The sequence below is a fragment of the Ptychodera flava genome, chromosome 11 (genome assembly GCF_041260155.1).
Source record: "Ptychodera flava strain L36383 chromosome 11, AS_Pfla_20210202, whole genome shotgun sequence".
Lineage (NCBI taxonomy): Eukaryota > Metazoa > Hemichordata > Enteropneusta > Ptychoderidae > Ptychodera > Ptychodera flava.
In genome coordinates, this window is record NC_091938.1 from 42,731,425 (window position 1) to 42,752,162 (window position 20,738).

At 36.7% G+C, this 20,738-nt stretch overlaps 1 protein-coding gene across 10 annotated transcripts in view; it reads left to right on the forward strand.

Annotated features, from left to right (window-relative positions):
• The window catches only part of LOC139144566 (uncharacterized), a 227,577-nt gene that overhangs the window by 175,821 nt on the left and 31,018 nt on the right, over window positions 1–20,738 (forward strand). For all 10 annotated transcript variants that reach the window (XM_070715283.1, XM_070715277.1, XM_070715278.1 and 7 more), the window contains 2 exons: window positions 2,298–2,384; window positions 6,919–8,570. In XM_070715283.1, the coding sequence (XP_070571384.1) occupies window positions 2,298–2,384; window positions 6,919–8,570 (1,739 nt within the window). The remainder of the gene's footprint in view (window positions 1–2,297; window positions 2,385–6,918; window positions 8,571–20,738) is intronic.

Sequence of the window (20,738 nt, forward strand, 5' to 3'; positions counted from 1 at the left end):
TTCATGTACTGAGCTATATAACTCAGACATATTTCACCAGTATCATTCAAAGTTGGCACAAGGACATTGACCCATGTCATACATATGCACATCAGTTTCTTTAACGGCATGTAGCAGTATCATGTCAATGTTGAATTTTGTAATTAGTCTGATATGTCAAGAAATACTGCATCGAATTTCATGAAACTTGGTACAGATGTTAAGCTCACATTGCTTTAATCACAGACCTAATTAATGAAGAGGACTCTTTCCCCTCAGAGGACTTGTAATTAACCCTTTTTTCTGCCAAAAACATATTTCACCACCAGGTCAAGATGGTTAAAATTAATGAAACACAACATATTCCATATGGTGTATTTTAACATAATACTGTACATTTGAAGGCTGTTGAAAACATAAATACTCTTAACTTGATTTTTTTTTGGACTAAAGATGCTATAAAATACCAAGCCAAGTGGGTGAAAATACGTCATGTTTTGGCTCAATACCGCTTTTTACTGACTTGGCTGATGGGGAAGTGATACTGTCTAGCAGGAAAAGGGTTAAAGTTCCCATTAACAAGTGGGGACTGTGTCATTCTCAATGACTTGTTAAACCATATCTCAACTATCCCTGAACAGATTTCGTTCATACTTGGCACACAGACATTGTATTGTAAATTCAACTATTTATCTTGCCATTTTATTCACTCATGTGTTTTGTTTTTGAAACTTATAACTATCTTTTATGTTTTCCAGAAACAGTTGTCCTGAATGTTTGCAACTTATTTTGAAGTGAATAATACGCCTGTCAACATGGCTTGACATTGTTAGACGTTGTACTCAGTGTCTAATATCTGACATGGTCTGACAACATTAGACTGAAACTATGATATCTAACATGGCCTATCAGTGCTTTACTTAGTATTCAGAATCTAGTATTTTACATGGTCGGACAGTGTTAGACCGAGTACAAACTCTGATATATCTGCCATGCTCTGACACATGCTCTTTGCTGAGTTGAGTATTCAGACACTGATATCTGACATTTTCTACCAGTACTAGTGCCAGGCTTATTACAAACCATGATATCTGATATGATAATAGACTGAGTAATCAGACTCTGATATCTGACATGGTAATAGACTGAGTACTCAGACTCTGATATCTGACATGATAATAGACTGAGTACTCAGACTCTGATATCTGACATGATAATAGACTGAGTACTCAGACTCTGATATCTGACATGGTAACTAGACTGAGTACTCAGACTCTGATATCTGACATGATAATAGACTGAGTACTCAGACTCTGATATCTGACATGGTAACTAGACTGAGTACTCAGACTCTGATATCTGACATGATAATAGACTGAGTACTCAGACTCTGATATCTGACATGGTAACTAGACTGAGTACTCAGACTCTGATATCTGACATGATAATAGACTGAGTACTCAGACTCTGATATCTGACATGATAATAGACTGAGTACTCAGACTCTGATATCTGACATGGTAACTAGACTGAGTACTCAGACTCTGATATCTGACATGATAATAGACTCAGATTCTGATATCTGACATGGTAACTAGACTGAGTACTCAGACTCTGATATCTGACATGATAATAGACTGAGTACTCAGACTCTGATATCTGACATGATAATAGACTGAGTACTCAGACTCTGATATCTGACATGGTAACTAGACTGAGTACTCAGACTCTGATATCTGACATGATAATAGACTGAGTACTCAGACTCTGATATCTGACATGATAATAGACTGAGTACTCAGACTCTGATATCTGACATGGTAACTAGACTGAGTACTCAGACTCTGATATCTGACATGGTAACTAGACTGAGTACTCAGACTCTGATATCTGACATGGTAACTAGACTGAGTACTCAGACTCTGATATCTGACATGGTAATAGACTGAGTACTCAGACTCTGATATCTGACATGATAATAGACTGAGTACTCAGACTCTGATATCTGACATGATAATAGACTGAGTACTCAGACTCTGATATCTGACATGGTAACTAGACTGAGTACTCAGACTCTGATATCTGACATGATAATAGACTGAGTACTCAGACTCTGATATCTGACATGGTAACTAGACTGAGTACTCAGACTCTGATATCTGACATATTAATAGACTGAGTACTCTGACTCTGATATCTGACATTGTCTTTACATTTTAAGTAAGATGAAAGTGAGATGAAAGCAGTCCTTTTTCACCTTAGGAATCCTAGGAATAATTTGAACATTTGTTGTTCTGTGCTTTTTAATTCAATTACAGAGACTAGAATGACTCCCTGGGAGGCTTTTCAACATCCTTTTATTGCTCCAGAAATAAATGTTGGATTCTTGATACCAGTGCAGCCAGGTATGTAATATGTAACATCAACTGTCAGTGATGCATTTCAAGTATATATCATTGTAATTGTCCATAGTAATCAGTGGTGTCTTCACATTTAAAAACTACTGCAGAACTTGTCTTTTATTTTATGTGATATATCTGCAGATTTTCACACAGTAAAATAGTTGTGATAGTTGTTAGGATCGTTGTTTTTGGGTAACTCCACTGTAGCTGCCTGCTTTTACGCATGGACTTTGTAATTTCAATGACTGTGTTCAAAATAAAAGACAAAATCATGATTCCATCCACATCTGTAGTTCCATTTACAGATGTATTCACCAGTTTCTGCAACATGCATATATGCTTCACTAGTTTATACATTATGCTTTGCCAGTAATTTGGTGACTGGATGCTGTGCCGGTGTTTTCTGATAATGGGCCCATGGCATTTATTAAAAAATTGGGTATATTGTAAGGGCCACACCTGGAGCTTAAGGCCAAAAAAAACATTGTGCTGTTCCAATTACATGGTTCCTAGGGGTTGTCTCAGTGTGATATATTGAAATTTGATGAATCTTCAATTTCTGTATTTTAAGGTCAATTTTTGCCATTTTTGGTCAAAATGTTTGTTTCTCAAAAGATACTCATCTGATAGCTGTAATATTAGGTATACAGGTTCCTAGGCTTTATCTTAATGTAATGTATTGAAATTATGATGAAATCATCAATTTTGTATTTTTGCAGCTAATTTTGCCATTTTTGGTCAGGCCATCCTGAGATGAGCTATCAAAGATATCCACCTTCTTCATCAATACATGTGTCACAAAAAGTTATTCTCTACATAACACAACAGAGCTCTGTCAACTGTTGGTTGCTTGGTTTTTAGCTCATATTTGGTTTTATATATAAATACCAAAAAGAGCTTATATGATGAGTCGGTGGCGTCTGTATGTCTGTATATTTGTGGGTATGTATGTGCGGATGTATGTCCGTCACACACAAAGGCTCCCATACCGCCAAAGCTTCCGTCTCAGTATTTGGTGTACAGGTAGATGTAGGGGTTGAGATGTGAATTTGTTCAAATGAACACGTCAGTGTCAAAAATGTGCAAATGAGGTAAGAAAAAGGGAAATCCTGCAAATTTGCAGGAGTGGTGGCAGTGAACTGATGTTGCGTCTTTTACCGTACATATAGGCATTTGTAATCTGTGTACTGTAATTCCCTGGACTGCCTTGCTTTTAGTTAGTTCCAGAGACCAGCTCTGGTACTGTTAGTTTTTGCTCACTTTCCTTCTTTCTTTCTTTCTTTCTTTCTTTCTTTCTTTCTCTATTTCTCGGATTTCTACCATAGAGCATGCTATATACAAATTTTACCTTCATTACCCAGAATGCATTGCGACACGCTTATGATGTCATCGCTCAGCTCGGACGGGTTTCACAGGCATTTCTTGTTCGTTTATTTATTTTTTTTAATTTTGCATTGCACAAATATCAAATTGCGTTCAGCTATTAATAATTCTAGCTTTCTTTCGCTTTGTTTTTTGTTGTGTTTTGATTTTTATTTGCTCACGTGTTTACACACGTGAGCATATGTTGCAGCGATGTCTGTCTGTGTGTGTGTCTGTCTGTCTGTCTGTCTGTTGGTCCGATATCTCAAAAGCGGCTTATCAGATCAGAATCAAATCTGGTACATATATTCAGTTTGCAAATGGCAAGAACTTATTAGTTTTTGGTGGGTGTGGCTTGTATACTTTTTTGCTCATTCGCATAATTAATGATTTTAGAAAAAACAGATTATACATTAAAAACATCTACACACAATTTGATGAGATTTACTACAAATGTTGATCACACCAAGATATATCAGCAGTGGGAACCATTAAGGGGTGACATGAAAGATAAATGCTAATTTGCATATTTAGTGAACTTTCCCAATTAGGGATATATATCTGAATTAACTTGATTGTAGTTGTTGAAACAATAGACCCTCGAGAAAAACGGGACAGGCAACTGCGATAGAGAACCAAGGGTCTATTGGACTAGCAGCGTGCAATCCTACTTGGAATAATTAAGAGGTGTTAATGGGTCGGGGAAGGAATGAAGCTGGACCCGATCTGATAAGCCATTTTTGAGATATCGGACCAACAGACAGACAGACAGACACACACACACACACACACAGACAGACGGACAGACAGACAGACAGACAGACATCGCTGCGACATATGCTCACGTGTGTAAACACGTGAGCAAAAAATGACAACACACAATTTGATGAGATTTGCCACAAATGTTGATCACACCAAGATATATCAGCAGTGGGAACCATTAAAGGTATACAGTCACCTGTAATCTTAATATTCCCATATATAGTCAAAGGGGCATTCCCTGGTATTCAAAATACCCATGTGAGGGCGCTGTTTTTAAAGTGGCCACCCGCTTAAAATCGGTGATTGGTTAGATTTTCTCTTTCCATGGTAACTGTGGCAAAATTGGAACAGGTGACAGTATGCCTTTAAGAGGTGACATGAAAGATAGTTGCTAATTTGCATATTTAATGAACTTTCCTAATTAGGGATATATACCTGAATTAACTTGATTGTAGTTGTTGAAACCTGCTATATACATTAAAGATATTGTGATATAACATTATTGAAAGTCAAAAGACATTTTTACTTCAGCCAATTCCTAATTATGGGTATGATGAAATCTGCAATTTTGTATTTTTGGGCAATTTTTGCCATTTTTGGTCAAAAAATGTGTATTCCAAAACTACTCATCTGATTGCTTTGCAATTCGTATACAGGTTCCTACAGATCACCTTAATGACATTTATTGAAATTATGATGAAAATTGCAATTTTGTAAATTTGGGGCGTTTTTTGCAATTTTTGGTCAAAAAATGTGTTACTCAAAAAGTACTGGTTTAACAGCTTTGAAATTTGGTATACAGGTTTCTATAGATGAACTAAATGATATTTATTGAAATTATGATGAAATCTGCAATTTTGTATTTTGGGGGCAATTTTTTCCATTTTTGGTCAAAAAATTTGTTTTTCAAAAAGTACTGGTCTAACAGCTTTGAAATTTGGTATACAGGTTTCTATAGATGAACTAAATGATATTTATTGAAATTATGATGAAATTTGCAATTTTGTATTTTTGGGGCAATTTTTTCCATTTTTGGTCAAAAAATTTGTTTTTCAAAAAGTACTGGTCCAACAGCTTTGAAATTTGGTATACAGGTTTCTATAGATGAACAAAATTTGATCTTTTGAAATTATGATGAAATTTGCAATTTTTATTTTTGGGGGCCATTGTTGCCATTTTTGGTCAGAAAATTTTATTCTCAAAAAACTACTCATCAGATAGCTTTGGTTGACATGTTCTTAGGGATGATCCGATGTGATATATTCAAAGTATGATGAAATCTTCAATTTTGTATTTTTGCTGCTATTTTAGCCACTTTTTTCTGGCCACTGCATTGAGCTATCAATAGACATCTAATCAGGTCTAATAATCGTTATCATTCAAGGTAACTATGAAATTTACCAGGTCCAAGGAACATATAGATGATGACAAAGGCAATGAGGTCATCTTGAACCACGATATAGTGGTGGTACCAGGTGTCTGGAATGAGTAAGCGTACCCTGCCAGCTAGCCGCACCCGTAGATTGACCCAAAGTAATAAATCCATTGTTATTTGGTGAATTCACCAAATTACTTTTGTGAGTCAAAATTTGGTATGCTGTCACTCATCATTCGAGAAACAAACAGGTCATATTTTGATACAACATCTCCATATCTACAATAGAAGATTTTCAAAGATTTCCACCTTCTTCATCAACATGTGTCAAAAATAGTTATTCTCTACATACACACAGCAGAGCTATATCGGCTGCTAGGTCTCTTGTTTTCTGTATTTTTGTAAGCAGATTTCTTCAATTTTGTTGAAGAAATAAAGAAACTCTAATGCGTAAGATGAGTTTTGTGTGATGTGTTCGTGAACGTACGTGTGTGCATGGTTTATGGTGTGACTGTATTGTGTGGATGTGTTTTTTGTGAGTCCGGCAATAGACCCATACCTCCTAAGATCGCATATCAGAACTGTTTGCATATCCGAACGAATACCATGACCCCTTAAGTGTTCGAATAATCAACGTTCTAATGTAGATAGACGACTGTTTGTCCTTCCGATGTTGATTTGTTACTTATCATATAGACAACCTACATATACCTCTTAACATACACCATGCTAAAGCTAGACTTAAAGGTAGATTTTATCTTTTTGTAAAGTGCAATTCATGTCAAATTAAACACTGCTCTGGATATAGAATATATGATTTATCCAGGATTGTGGATAAATGGAACAGCCTGCCTGCCATCGTAAATGCCAAGTCAGTAAATGCTTTCAAACAACAATATGAGCGCCACAATTATGCCAAAGGAATGTAAAAATTATCCTAACCGGATATCTTATTCTTCCTTCGTATTGAACTGAACTGATATCAAAGCTAACTCACAGAGATAAGTAACTAACATTTTTTTTATGTATCTATTGCAGGGAGAGTACAACAAAATGTAGCAGAAAAGGAATACTGTCAAAACGTTTCACCATTTGTCAGTGATGATGTCCGAAGGCACAATTTGTCCTCTGTACAATTATTACGGCGTGGTACTAAGTGCAACGTCATCAAGCCAACAACAGTCTGTGCAATGATCTCACAAACTCATGATCAAATCAAGTCTGATCATAACAAACATCTACAAAGGAAATACCAAGATGTTAAAGTCCTCAGTCAGTTGAAAATTACAGAATCAAAGAAAGAAATGTCAGCAAATGATTGGAAATTTACTACAATGACATCAAATGAGTCTTTGTCAGCAAACACAGCAAATGATTACGTGAATCTTAATGAAAACAGGGAAATATTACACCAGCAAACCACAACTGCCAAGACAGTAAATTCTGCAGTTACATATCCTATGGAAATTATGAACATAAACTCATATCTTCCAGTGCCAAGAAACATCAACTGTATAAATCAAATGTTTGGCACTGAGCAAACCATCAAGAATGGATTGGGTAGCAAAAATTGTGCCCAGACCAATTGCAAGATAAAAAGAGACAAGAAATCAATACGAAGCTGTATATCTGATGACAATGAGCAGACTTTTAGGGAAGTTGATCTTCAAATGGAAAAGGAACGCTCTGGAATCCACAACATCCATGATTTTTCTAATAGGAAATACAACCACAAGCTGAAGAACTCTCAAAGAAAGGAATATTATGATAATGGATCATCACAGCACAGTATTGACTGTGTCAACAGTTCCACTAAAAACAGTGTAATATTTGAAAATGAAAAGTCAGACATGATGATGGAATCAATGCATGAAATCTCAAGTTTGAATAGCTATGCTTGTGGTGTTCACAGACAAAGTGACTTTCGTCCATCAAAAGAACTTGCCTGCAATGAAGATTTGCAAGACACTGCATATGATACAAGAAGGACCAAGGCTGTAGAAGGCAGAAATACTGAGAAACATTTACACAGCTGTAAAGCAAAAGGGGAAATTCAACATTTCAAACAGTGTACTCACATGCAGGAGGGAGGACAACAACAGAACAGACGATGCAGCAACTTTGAAAACTGCCATGAAACATGTATAACTGAATGTGAAGAAACCATAAAGTTACAGGAATCTCAGTCATACATAGTGAACAAAAATAGCAGAATTATCAATGACTTTGAACAGCAGAAATGTCCAAATCGACAATGTGCACTGGGTACTACTAAGTCAAGCTCAAAGAGACTAAAACAAATGAGATACAAGAATGATAGCTGTGAGGATAAAGCTAAATGGAATATCCAATGGAGTCTTATGAAATCAAAACCAGGTACAGGGTTTAAGAGAAAACAAAGCAGAAACGGGACTGGAAACAGGACTGTTCATCCACCTGAAAAACAAAATTGTAAGGAAAGACGAGGAAGAAAGGTCAAAGCATTAAGTACACCTGCTGATGCAAAGTATAGTGGAATTCAAGATGAAAAGAGAGGTGCACCTGGAATGAAGTTTGAATCAGATCAAGAAGATAGTGATGGCCAATCCTGTGAGAGTGGAGGCAGTGGTCCTATAATACGTCCGAAACTGAAATTACAATATGATATTTCATATGACAACCCTGCAAACAAAGGAGGCACTGAACTTAAGGTAATGACCTACTTTTAAATTTCAGATTGGATTGTATTTTGAATATCTTGGCGCTTTTATCACGTGATATGGCAAAGATCATCTTCCGATAGGTATGGCATTGCCAGTCACATTCACACCAGACTTTGTGCATTTGCATTGTTTATATGTTATGCAAAGACACACAGCCTGGTGTGAAAGTGATAGAGTGGAAAATGCCATGCTCAGCAGAAGATTGGCCCTGCCATATCACGTGATGCAAGCATCAAGCTTAGCGCTTTTTTCTGAGATGAAAAGGAGGAGTTAAATTTCCCTTCACTCTTTCGGTATGAAAAGAACTTGAATGGTTTGCTGACAAATGAAGTTTTATGGGTCAATGAATAATAATCAGCCAACACTGTGAAGCAACCTCTGACATATCTGCCTTTTATTCATTGATAAACGTCTTTACACTTAAAATGCACCTTTTAATTTCCTCAATCAAAATGAGTTGCCGTAACTTTGCATGATCTTGACACACTTTCTCAGAAAAACACTAAAAATCAAACAGTTGTTCCGCTGTTCGAGCAAATTCAACATAACGTTTACTTTTGAATAATGAGCAGTGTCTGTTTACACAAAGCATGAATATATAAGCATCCACTAGGTTTACTGACATCTTCCAGACACGTTTCCCAAAATCTTGATACTTTTACCTTTTTCCACAGTCCCTCTATCCACCAGTCTGGAAACGTGATGAGTTTCTTTGTGACACTCCGTGATATGAACAAACTAACAATTCACACCTGAACAAAGGACACCGACAATGTTCAACTGGCCGCTATATCAATGTCGCTACCCCACGATCCTATGACAGCCGCAATAGATGCAACCTGTGTAAAAAGTGCAATGAAAATGTTACATGATTCTTTATGTATAGGATAAAGCCCGAGTACGAGGGCTCTTCTGGTATATAAAGTCCAACCCAACGATAAAATGTCGAGGCCGCAGGCCGAGACATTTTTACGTAGGGTTGGACTTTATATACCAGAAGAGCCCGAGTACGAGGGTTTTATCCGACTTAAAAACTATCGCCCCTAACTGATATAATTTCGTTTTCAATGTGTTTACGTCAATCGTCCCTTTGTCAATGTAACATGTTTAGGATATGAATTAAAACTTTTATTTGTGAAATAGCCTTCCAATGTAATGGAACATCCTATAAATGCCCTAGGGCACATTATATAAATGCCCTAGGGCACAGCAGATTTTGTGTTGCAGCTGGTTTTCCGCTGGTGTTACCAAATTTAAATATTAAAACGTACCAGATGTCTACAGAATATGACATGTTCACTTTGATTGGACAGTACTTTACTACAGCGCTGTCATTCGTTTCTGGAATTTGGTGACCAAGGCTTTACGAGTAAATAAAACACCCTGAATTGAGCACTCTGATTGGTCAATCAACAGTACATATTTTTTATGATACTTTTGATGAACTTGAACTTCTTAAGTTGCAAACATTTGTCTCTTCAGTATGCTTTCTCTGATTACCTAGAGTCTCAACTTATTCATCAGGACTTACTAAGTTTGTGAAAAAATAGTAATGGTAAAAACATGCTTGGTAAATAGAATGAAAATACCGTGGAAAAAATTAGTGACAGCGAAAGTTTCTGTGTAACCTGACAGACATGCCGTTTTACTTATGATGTGAGATTAATAAGCAAGGCATGTTTACTTTAATTAGAATGTAATTAACTCTTGTTTATATTATTATCAGCAGCAGTATCAAGTTGAACAAGCTGATATTTATAGGTTGGTATGCTGTAGGAGATTTAAAGTTGTAAAAATATATGTATGTATGTACGTATGCATGCATGCATGTATGTACGTATGCACTGTATATATGTATGTGCATGTCTGTATTTATGTCCATCCACAGTAAAATCTTGAGAACAGCTGCATGGGTTAAGCTGATTTTTGGTCTAGTGGTGCTATTTATGATGTAGATGTGGCGTTGTTAAAATAAACATGTCAGCAAACTTAAAGGGACATTATTGCTATCTTTTGACATTTGTTTCATTTTTGCATCACTAAAATCCCCGGTCAAATCGATAGGAGACCCTCATAGTGACCATGGATGGCTTTAAGGATATGTTAAGCCACCTTGCTCTTTATAACAAGGTTTAATGTTGGTAAGGGGGTCTACGTGATTTGAACCAACCGCCATGATTGAACCCGGCGAGTAACAAATATCACTATGCATAGGTCAACTGTCAACGTAGGAGCTAGAACGTGACCTACAAACTAACTTCAGCACATCAGATATTGTGCAGCACACACATGAAATAAATGCATGTCTCACTACTCACTACAGCCGTTTCCGTTAACGCAAGTTCCTGCGTATTTTACGCAAAATTGTTCTGAAATTCGCAAAAACAAATCACGACTGTGTAAAATAATACGTATTGAGAAATGCTGCCCCATGACATGGACATACTTGGCCCGCACTACATTGCCTGAACGTGGTTCAATGCAGGACAAAAATTGAACATATGCACCTGCTTGCAAGTGACTTTTATCATGATATTGCAATATTTTAGACTTTAGCGGACCACAACTCTTTATGCAACATTATATTTCATCATCACAAAAGTGTCATGTCAATTAGTTCTGTACAGACAATGACACTACAGATGCAAAAATTCGAGAATCATTCGAGTTTACGTTGTTAGTAAACCATACAGTCAATGGTCATTACATTGAATATTACTTGGAAAGTGTTTACGGATGACAATTTAGATTCTGTCGTGGTTGCATTCTTGAGATCCCGTTTGACTTTGACCAGTATCTGCTCTTTGTTGGCCCTTTCAAAACACTAATTTCGTAGTCAGAAAGTATCTTCTTTGAACATAAAGTCATTAGGCTGCTCAACGATCATGTACAAGACATGCATCACGGCATTGAAGGCGCTCAGCCAGATATACCTTGAAGCCCCCTTAGGCGATTGATTTTAGCTCATATGTGAATAAGTCAAAATAAATGAAACACCCTTACCCATTGCACCAAAAAGTTGATGACCCCTCCTTTTAAGATGAAAAAAATTTCATGACACCCCCCTTCCCGAATAGCTTTCCAAAGCTGCAAACACAAACACCTCTGAGGGGGGGGGGGGGTTTGCAATGGAATCCAAAAAAAATATTCTCAGATTTTTTCGAATGACCCCCCCATTACAAATGAAAAATGTGTTAGCATTCAAATTTCCTCTTCTAACTTGCTATAATTTTGAAATCACCCCTCAGAAATGACAGAAATGGTAACAGGTGGATCGCAATTTCTTTGCGCAAGCATGTGTGTACAAAATTTTGATATTTGGATCAATTGATAATGAGCTGTGGATAATGTTGATTCACTTTACATGGTAGTCTATGAGAAAACTATGTAATACTTTTTCAATACAAAACTAGCAATATCTCTGCCTTTATAAACATTTGATAATTAACATAAATGTACTTAATTGGAATAGGGTTGTTAAACTGGTATGTGTACAAAAAGTTTGACTTTGGAATTTCATGAAAAATGTTCATCGACTATACATGGGCGTCTATGATAAAACTCTGAATAATTTTTTCCAATGAAAAACTTGCTATACTTGTGCATATAAAGACATTTGATGATTAACATAATTTTACTTGATTAGAATATGATGGTTACAGGTGCATATTATGTGTACAAGAAATTTGGTTTTGGAATTTCACTAAAAATGTTTGTCCACTATACATGGGAGTCTATGAGGAAACTATGAATATTTTTTTTCCAATACAAAACAAGCTAAATCTGTATATTTATAGACATTTGTATATTCATTTTAAAGTAATTGATTAGACTAGTGTGGTTACAAATGGATGTGGATGCAAGAAATTGGATTTTGGAATTTCACCCAAATATAGATCACTGTACATGGTACTCTATGAGGAAACTATGAATATTTTTTTTCTAATAAAAAACTAGCTAAATCTGTATATTTATACACATTTAATAATTAATTTTAAAGTACATGATTAGATAGGATGGTTAAAAGATGATATGTGTGCAAGAAATTGGATTTAGGAATTTCACCGAAATGTTGATTCACCATACACTAGAGTCTGTGAGAAAACTATGAATAATTTTTTTTCTAATGCTAAACTAACATAATCTGTGCTTTTATAGGTGTTTGACAATTGATACAAATGTACTTGATTTAAATAGAGTATTTGAAAATTCAGATGTAGACAACAATTATGATATTGGAATTTCACCTAAAAGTATTATTTAACTTTTCATGGTACTAGTAGTCTCAGTACAGGTAACTGTTAAATAATTTCCCTGACAAAACTTGCTATATCTCTAATATGTAAGTAATAGGAATTGTTCATTGCCCTCAGTCAGTGAGTTCGATTTGCAATAGGAGAAGCCTAAGAGTTGCCAAGTAAAGATGTTCATGTGACAGATAATTATACTTTTGTTCAGATTTACAGTTGAATAACTTCAGAGAATGAAATCATGCAACGAATCATTTTTATCTCCCAGAATATTTCTGAACACTGAAACTGCCTTTTGACGGGACGGATACTTATGAAAATTAAGTAGCCCCCTCTAAGCTGTTTGAAAAATACATGACCCCCCATTTGCAGTTTAAGGTGACCCCTCCCCCCCCTGGATTTTGCCGGCCCACCCCTGGCTGTCATAACTGAACTCTCCCTTATGATTCTCTGTCTCTCTCTGTCTCTCTCTCTCCGACAAAATTACGCTGAGTCTATGGTGTATTCTAAGTCATCACTCTGTATAGTATATTGTGGTAGGCACGACTTTATCTACACTATATTTCAACAATTACGCGGCATTGACGTCTCTTATTAAAACTTTTACGTCCATGAAAATGGGCCCAGGTACGTCTACATATGGTTGGCTGTAAATAGTGCCTTTTTAGCTCCCATATATGCATATGTATATATGCAAATGGGAGGTATTCGTATAAGGTGGAAAAATGTCGTCTGTATGTATGTATGTATGTATGTATGTATGTATGTCCGTCCACATCAAAAACTCCTAAACCGTAGCACCTACTGTCTTAGTATTTGGTGTACAGGTGCACCTAGGGATGGAGATGTGAGTTTGTTCAAATGAACATGTCAGTGCCAAAAATATGCAAATGAGGGGAAAAAAAGGAAAAATCCTGCAAATGGCTAAAACTCAGTAAGCATTGGTCAGATTGGGTTGAAACTTAATATGCAGATTTCTTTAGGTATTCTAAATTATGTGTGCAAAAATTGGGATGAAATTTGCATGTTTGTATTTTTAGGGTATTTTTTCCGTTTTTTAGTCAAAAAATCTTGTTCTCTGAAATCGCTCGTCTGATTGCTATGAAACTTAATGTTCCTCAGGATGACCTCAGTCATGCTTGTACAAATTGTATTGATATTGTCATATTTGTAATTTTGGGGCAATTTTCCCAGTTTTTGATAAAACATTTTTTTATCCAAAAACTACTGATTTAATAGCTTTGATATTTGGTATACAGGTATTTAAGATTAATCTCAATATAATGTATTGAAGGTATGTTGAAACTGGCAATTTTTTTTATTTTGGGGGCAATTTTGCCTTTTTTGGTCAAAATTTTTTTCTCCTAAAACTTCTGACTCAGACTGGTAGCTTTGATATCTAGTGTACAGGTTCCTAGGGTTTATGTTAATTAGATATATTCAAAATTAGGATGAAATCTGCAATTTTGTATTTTGGGGCAATTTTTCTCATTTTTGGTCAAAAAATTTGTTTCTCAAAATTTACCAGTCTGATTGCTTTGATATTTAGTAAACCAGTTCTTAGGATTTTGTAAATAAGATATATTGAAATTAAGTTGAAATCCGGAATTTTGAATTTTTGGGGCAGCTTTGCGAAACTGTCAGTTTTACTGGGATATCTTTCATTTTGTATTTTTAAGATTTCTTTTTGTAATTTTATGCCTTCTGGAACTAAGAGTATATAATGTGGTGATTTAGTAAGCATTTGATATGGTAAACTGTATTTGGTGTTGAAATGCGGTAAAAAAATCCTGGCAGATTTTGAAAAAATTCCAAACAAATGCCAATAAAAAATTCAGCCAGAGAAGGTTTGACAAAAAGAAAAGGTGGGAGAATGGGGAACACAATGTACAATGGATCGGATAAAAAAGATAATGTACCTCATCAATCTTCCAGACACCGTCCCTTATCAAATGGTCCACCCCGATGTATTTTTGTGCGCAATTAACCATGCAGTGTATTTTAGTCAAGTTCAGTAAGGATTTGAAAGGAATAGTCAAGTTCACCACAGTTTAACTTTATCTCTTGTGTCATCATCCTTGTGTAATTGGTTGAGTTTGTAAGTTGTTCCAGATGTGGATGCACCAGCTGTTCTGGAAGAAAACAATGTTTACTTTTCCTGTAGGGTTTCTGAGTTGATGATTGTATGTTGAAATTTCTTTTAGTGTAAGGGCAAAGTGTAAACATTGGTTGCATGTTATGTATTTCAGTCTATGTCAAATATTGTAAATGAAAAATCAAGAACAGTTTACTGTGTGCATGTAAAAGATAACATATTTGTCAATACATACTTGCAGATTGATTGTCTTAAAGATTATCACAGAAGTAGAAAAGGAAAAGAAACTAATCAAATTGCTGTAACATATTCACTCTCAGTGCCTGTATAGGCCTATACTTAACTATTTTATCATTACATTCAGCTGTTGTTATATCTTTATCACTCTCCATGGGCCAAGGCACACTTGGGGTCAATGTCATCACTCTGTGCCAGTCTGTGTATGTCAGTCTGTCTGTATATGTATGTCCATGTTTCATACAATTGCTGACTTGTTTTGAAAACTATATGGGAGCGAACAATGATGTTGTCACTATTTTTTATTTTACGCGTCCCCTCGGTAAACTTTGCGAAAAAATCAGCTTACTTCATACTGGCCTCAGTGAATGTAAAATACGAAATTTGAAGAACGGCAAAAATGTGGTTTCACTGGTTTCCAAATGTAAATTAGAAAGCAGGTACAACTATGATCATAAATGACAGTAAAAATTACGTCTTATGTGTTATTTGACCACCCCTTTCCCAACTACACAAACCCAACAATGTTCTGATATGACTATCATTGTAAAGTACGCAAGGACGGTAAATTTGTAAAATTTCACTTTACTCGCCTTGAAAATAATATAAACCCGAAAATGTCTTCTACATCAGTGACAGTGAAATTACTGTAGCCATATGGGTAGAGTAAAGTTGGTGAAATAGATGCATTTCAAACAGGAAATTTACTCAATATACAGCGATATGATGGAATCTGAACTTGCTAATTGTTTTCTTTCATATGTAAATATATTGACATATACGCTGGCTACTAAAGGAAAATTTTCATTTGAGTTCCAGCAATGGCGTCGCACAGTACTAGTTGGTTGTTCACCCCAAGTAGTTCAGAAAGTACGAAGAATTTATTCTCCATTGGCCCTTTTTACGGCCCTGAATCTTGCTTTGAGGTTAACAAGCCCTGGTCCATCCTCTGATTGGTTATTTGTCCCTAGCAGTTCAGAAATTACGGAGAATTTTTCCTCCGTCGGTCCTTATCAGGGCCCTGAATCTTGCCTTTGGGGTAACCAATCCTGATGCCACCGAAGAAAGCAAAGTCAAGCGAAAGCAAGGGGGTAGACATGAAGGTGCTGTATGGCTGAAAATCACAGATTTTTCTGCCGGCTGCACACTATTGAAGACGGGAAACTACAGGAAACTGCGGCATGATGCTGAGCCAGATTCAGCAACAGCTTTACAAAACTGACCTGGACATCGAAAAGCATCGAGTGAGCCTTAATACTATATCTCTTTGGATGATAGCACTGAATAAGAAATTTCAGGCGGCGTCTATGTACACCGTGTACATTGACGCTAAGGTGGCTTCAACTACCAACCACGTAAGAAAGGCTGATAAGAACACTTCAATATGTAGTTAACATATAATATTCATCATTGTTTTGGAGATAAAAATGTGTGCAAAATCAAAAATACATCAACATTGGAGTCAGTTTTTCAGAAAAGCGATGGCCACTGCCCGTTGTGGATTGACATACATAACAATGTCATTTGTTTACCTTCAGAATTCTAGAACACTCAAAGCAACAGATGTGACCAACAGAGATCCAGGCTGAAATCATAGTTTCAGAAGGACAAAAGCGTGATATAAGTTATTGTAATAACACTGAACAGGCACGCACTTAGTATATGCTGGATTTCACTTGCATTCAGAAATATCACGGTACTTATCTGAGCGAGCAGACGTTTTCCTGATTTGACGCTTGCTTTTTAGCTCCCTATATTTGCATATGTATATATGCAAATGGGAGGTATTCTTATAAGGTGGCAAAATGGCGTCTGTGTGTATGTATGTCTGTTCGTCCGCCCAGATCAAAAACTCCTGAACTGCAACGGCTGACATATTAGTATTTTATGTACAGGTGCACCCAGAGGTGGAGATGTGAATTTGTTCAAATGAACATGTCTGTGCCAAAAATATGCAAATGAGGGGAACAAAGGTAATCCTACAAATGGCTAAAACTCTGTAAGCATTGGTCAGATTGGGTTGAAACTTAGTATGCAGATTCCTTTACGTATTCTAAATTACCCCCCGGTATGTGTGCAGAAATTGGGGTGAAGTTTGGACGTTTGTATTTTTAGGGAATTTTTTTCGTTTTCAGTCAAAAAATCTTGTTCTCTGAAATCGCTTGTCTGATCGCTCTGACAGTCAATATTCATTTTCCTTATGATGACCTCAGTCAAGTTCGTAAAAATTGTATTGATATTGTCAATTTGTAATTTTGGGGCAATTTTCCTAATTTTTGGTCAAAAATTTTTTTATCCAAAACTACTGATCTGATAGCTTTGACATTTGGTATACAGGTATCTAAGATTTATGACGATATAATGTATTGAAGTTAGGTTGAAACTGGCAATTTTTTTTACTTTTTGGGCAATTTTGCCTTTTTTTGGTCAAAAAAAATTTTCTCCTAAGGGTACTGATATAGTAGCTTTGATATTTAGTGTACAGATTCCTAGGGTTTATGTAAATACGATATATTGAAATTAGGATGAAATTCGCAATTTTGTATTTTGGGGGCAATTTTCTCATTTTTTGTAAAAAAATTTGTTTCTAAAAATTCACCAGTCTGATTGCTTTGATATTTAGTAAACAGGTTCTTCAGTCCGGGTCAGCTCCAAAATTGGAGACGCTATACCATAATATTTTCCCCCTCTCATTAGCCAATCAGCGGCCAGCGCGCCATCAGTAAAATTGTATTTCCTGGCAACCTCCACATGCGTCCTTCGTTACGTACGCCATACTGTGTCGAACTCCCGCGCCGTATTCTGTCATAATGTCGAACAGTTGTGTGGCCACTCTGTCAAAACACAATTTCAAAATCGCGTACCAGTTTTATTCTGGCTAAGACAACCAAACCCCATATATCGCTGTGATTCCTAGACTCTGGCTTGAAGTCCTGCGAAATATAAATCGTGTACCTACACAGATCGTTCAGAATACCCCATTTGTATCGGAGATGGCAGCTATACAAATTCTACCGTATGGGGAACAGTTGTGTGGCCACTCTGTCAACACATTTTCAAAATCGCGTACCATTTTTAGTCTGCGTTTGACAACTACAAAACAGGTATCGTTTTAAAGCTCTGACATTGCTCTTCTTTCTTGCAAAATGTTATACGCGTACCTACACAAATAACCTTTATAACAGTATTTCTAATAGAGATGACGAACATCCACAAAATGATTCTCGGTACTTGAGCGAAATCGATAAACTGGGGGTAGAAATGAATCGTCAATATTTCGAATATTTGTCACTAATCGGACTCCTTGTTGGACATGACCTTCTGCAGAACACGTGGATTATGTTGACTGTCGAAATTCGTTGAAATTCACAAGACAGGGGCTTAATAAGCGGCCCAAAACTGCCGATCACACTTGGTGGGTAATTTGTGACCCAGCGTGACCTGTACTTTATTAATGATGTAATCTGGTCGATGATTGGCTGAATGCCGGAATACATTATCATAATGAGTCTCCAATTTGGAGCTGACCCGGACTGTTCTTAGGGCTTATGTTAATATGGTATATTAAAATTAGGTTGAAATCTGACATTAGGGAAAGACTGCATTAACTTTCATGGTACCTGAAACCCGGGTCCTTGCCTGACCAACTCGGGTGACAAACAGAAGACTTTTAATGCCCCAAGGTGTGAATGTTCCATTGTTATGTTTATCTAATCCAGCTGGTGCCATTGTGGGAAAGGCAGGTCTGTGAAATTGATCCTCTGATAACTAAGTAGAGAAGTAGGGTATTCCAGAGTTAAAGGGATAGTCCACCCAAATATCAACCTGCCTTTAAAAGTTGAAGAGGATTATTTTTGTAGCATTTATGATGAAATGATGAAAAATGTGCTGTTCATTCTCCTAGAAATTAATGTTTTATTAAATGATGTGTATGACGCCATTTTAGCGATATGGAAGCGCCACCTATCGGAATTCCTCAGAGAGGCTTGACATTTGATGATGTAAAGTTTTCGTGTTTGGTTGAGGAAGTTACGGGCTACCGTATGTTTGTATTGAGCTGCTGCCCCATGGATACACTTTGCCTCCAACCTTATACCTTTGAACCGGAATTCAGCATTACCAAACTCTAGGATTTTGAACTTGGTGTTTCCGACGAATACACGGACACATCGATAAATTCAGAAGTAAAAGAAGGGCACGTGGCTCCACCAGTTACCGAAGGAAGCTGTATAAGCATGGCTCTTTTGATAGCTCCATTATAAGTAACAACGTTACAGGAGGCCATGTTTGGAGCTGTCCCCCACCGTGGCTGAACACATCTTCAATATCGCCTGGTGACAAAACAAACTCAACTTAGCCAAAATGATTATATATTTGGGCAAAACATTTTGATCAGCATTGCAACCTGGCTGCTATCACTTGAAAAAAAAGATGTTGGATTTTAAACACCCAAAGAAAACTGTATGACGACATTGCTCCGCCTATTTAGCCATTACAACGCTGATTTTAAAATACGGTTAACTCTTTTTATGACAAAGAACGGTTATCGAAAATTGCCAATTCAAAGTGCAAGTTTTTCAGTTACATATAGAAAAAGAATGAACGAATGGCGAGGTAATTCCAAGCACCGTTCCCCATTGGAGAGGGAGGAGAGACAAAGCGGACGACCGGAAACGACTCATCTGTCCGACTCTAAATGGAGTGTCCTTCATCTAACAAAGATGTTAGAGGGGCACTAAATTAATCTTCAAACACACTTTCATGTTCTCGGGGCACTAAATGAAATTTCAATGTATCCTTTCAAAGTACAGTCATAAAACACACTGAAATTTTCCCATTCTCACAACTCACATTGAACAGTCTGGTTACTTCAAACGTAAGTTACCGGTATTTAGAAACCGCCATGGAGGTAGGAAGAGATCGCGAATCCGAGTAGCCGTTTTCTGCTGTAAACTTGGTGCAGTCTTCGAAAAAATAATTGAAAATTGTCACAATCTGAAAGCCATGACCTCACGACCAGTTATTTGGAAAACCTTTGGGAAAAATTCAACACTTTACAGCAACGTCCGGGCGACAGGTCGTGGACAGCAACCAAAAAAAATCACAAGCGTGAAAGTTGACCCCGACTTCACCACCGGTCGCGGACAATATAGTCAGAAAAAATTCAACACTTTACATTTATGAACTGGCGACCGGTCATAAAAAAACAAAAAGAAAAAAAACTAAAACAACTGAAAGCCTTGACCTAGTGACCCGTTGTGGAGAAAAATTACTGACAAACGTCTATATCTGAAAATCACGACCTCACAACCGGTCTTGTGGAGAAAAATTGTAAAAACGATCAATGGCACTTAAATGCCACAACCTGGCGACAGATCGTGGAGAGAAAATAAAAAAAAAACAGTCATTAACTTGAAAGCCACTTCTTCACGGTCGTGGAGAAAAATTAGTGGAAAAAGTCTAAAACCTGAAAGCCATAACCTCGCAGTCGGTCTCAGAGAAAAATGTTTGCAAAAATTCAACACTAAAAAGTTACAGCCACGAACGTGACCTCGCGACCGGTCGTAGAGAAAA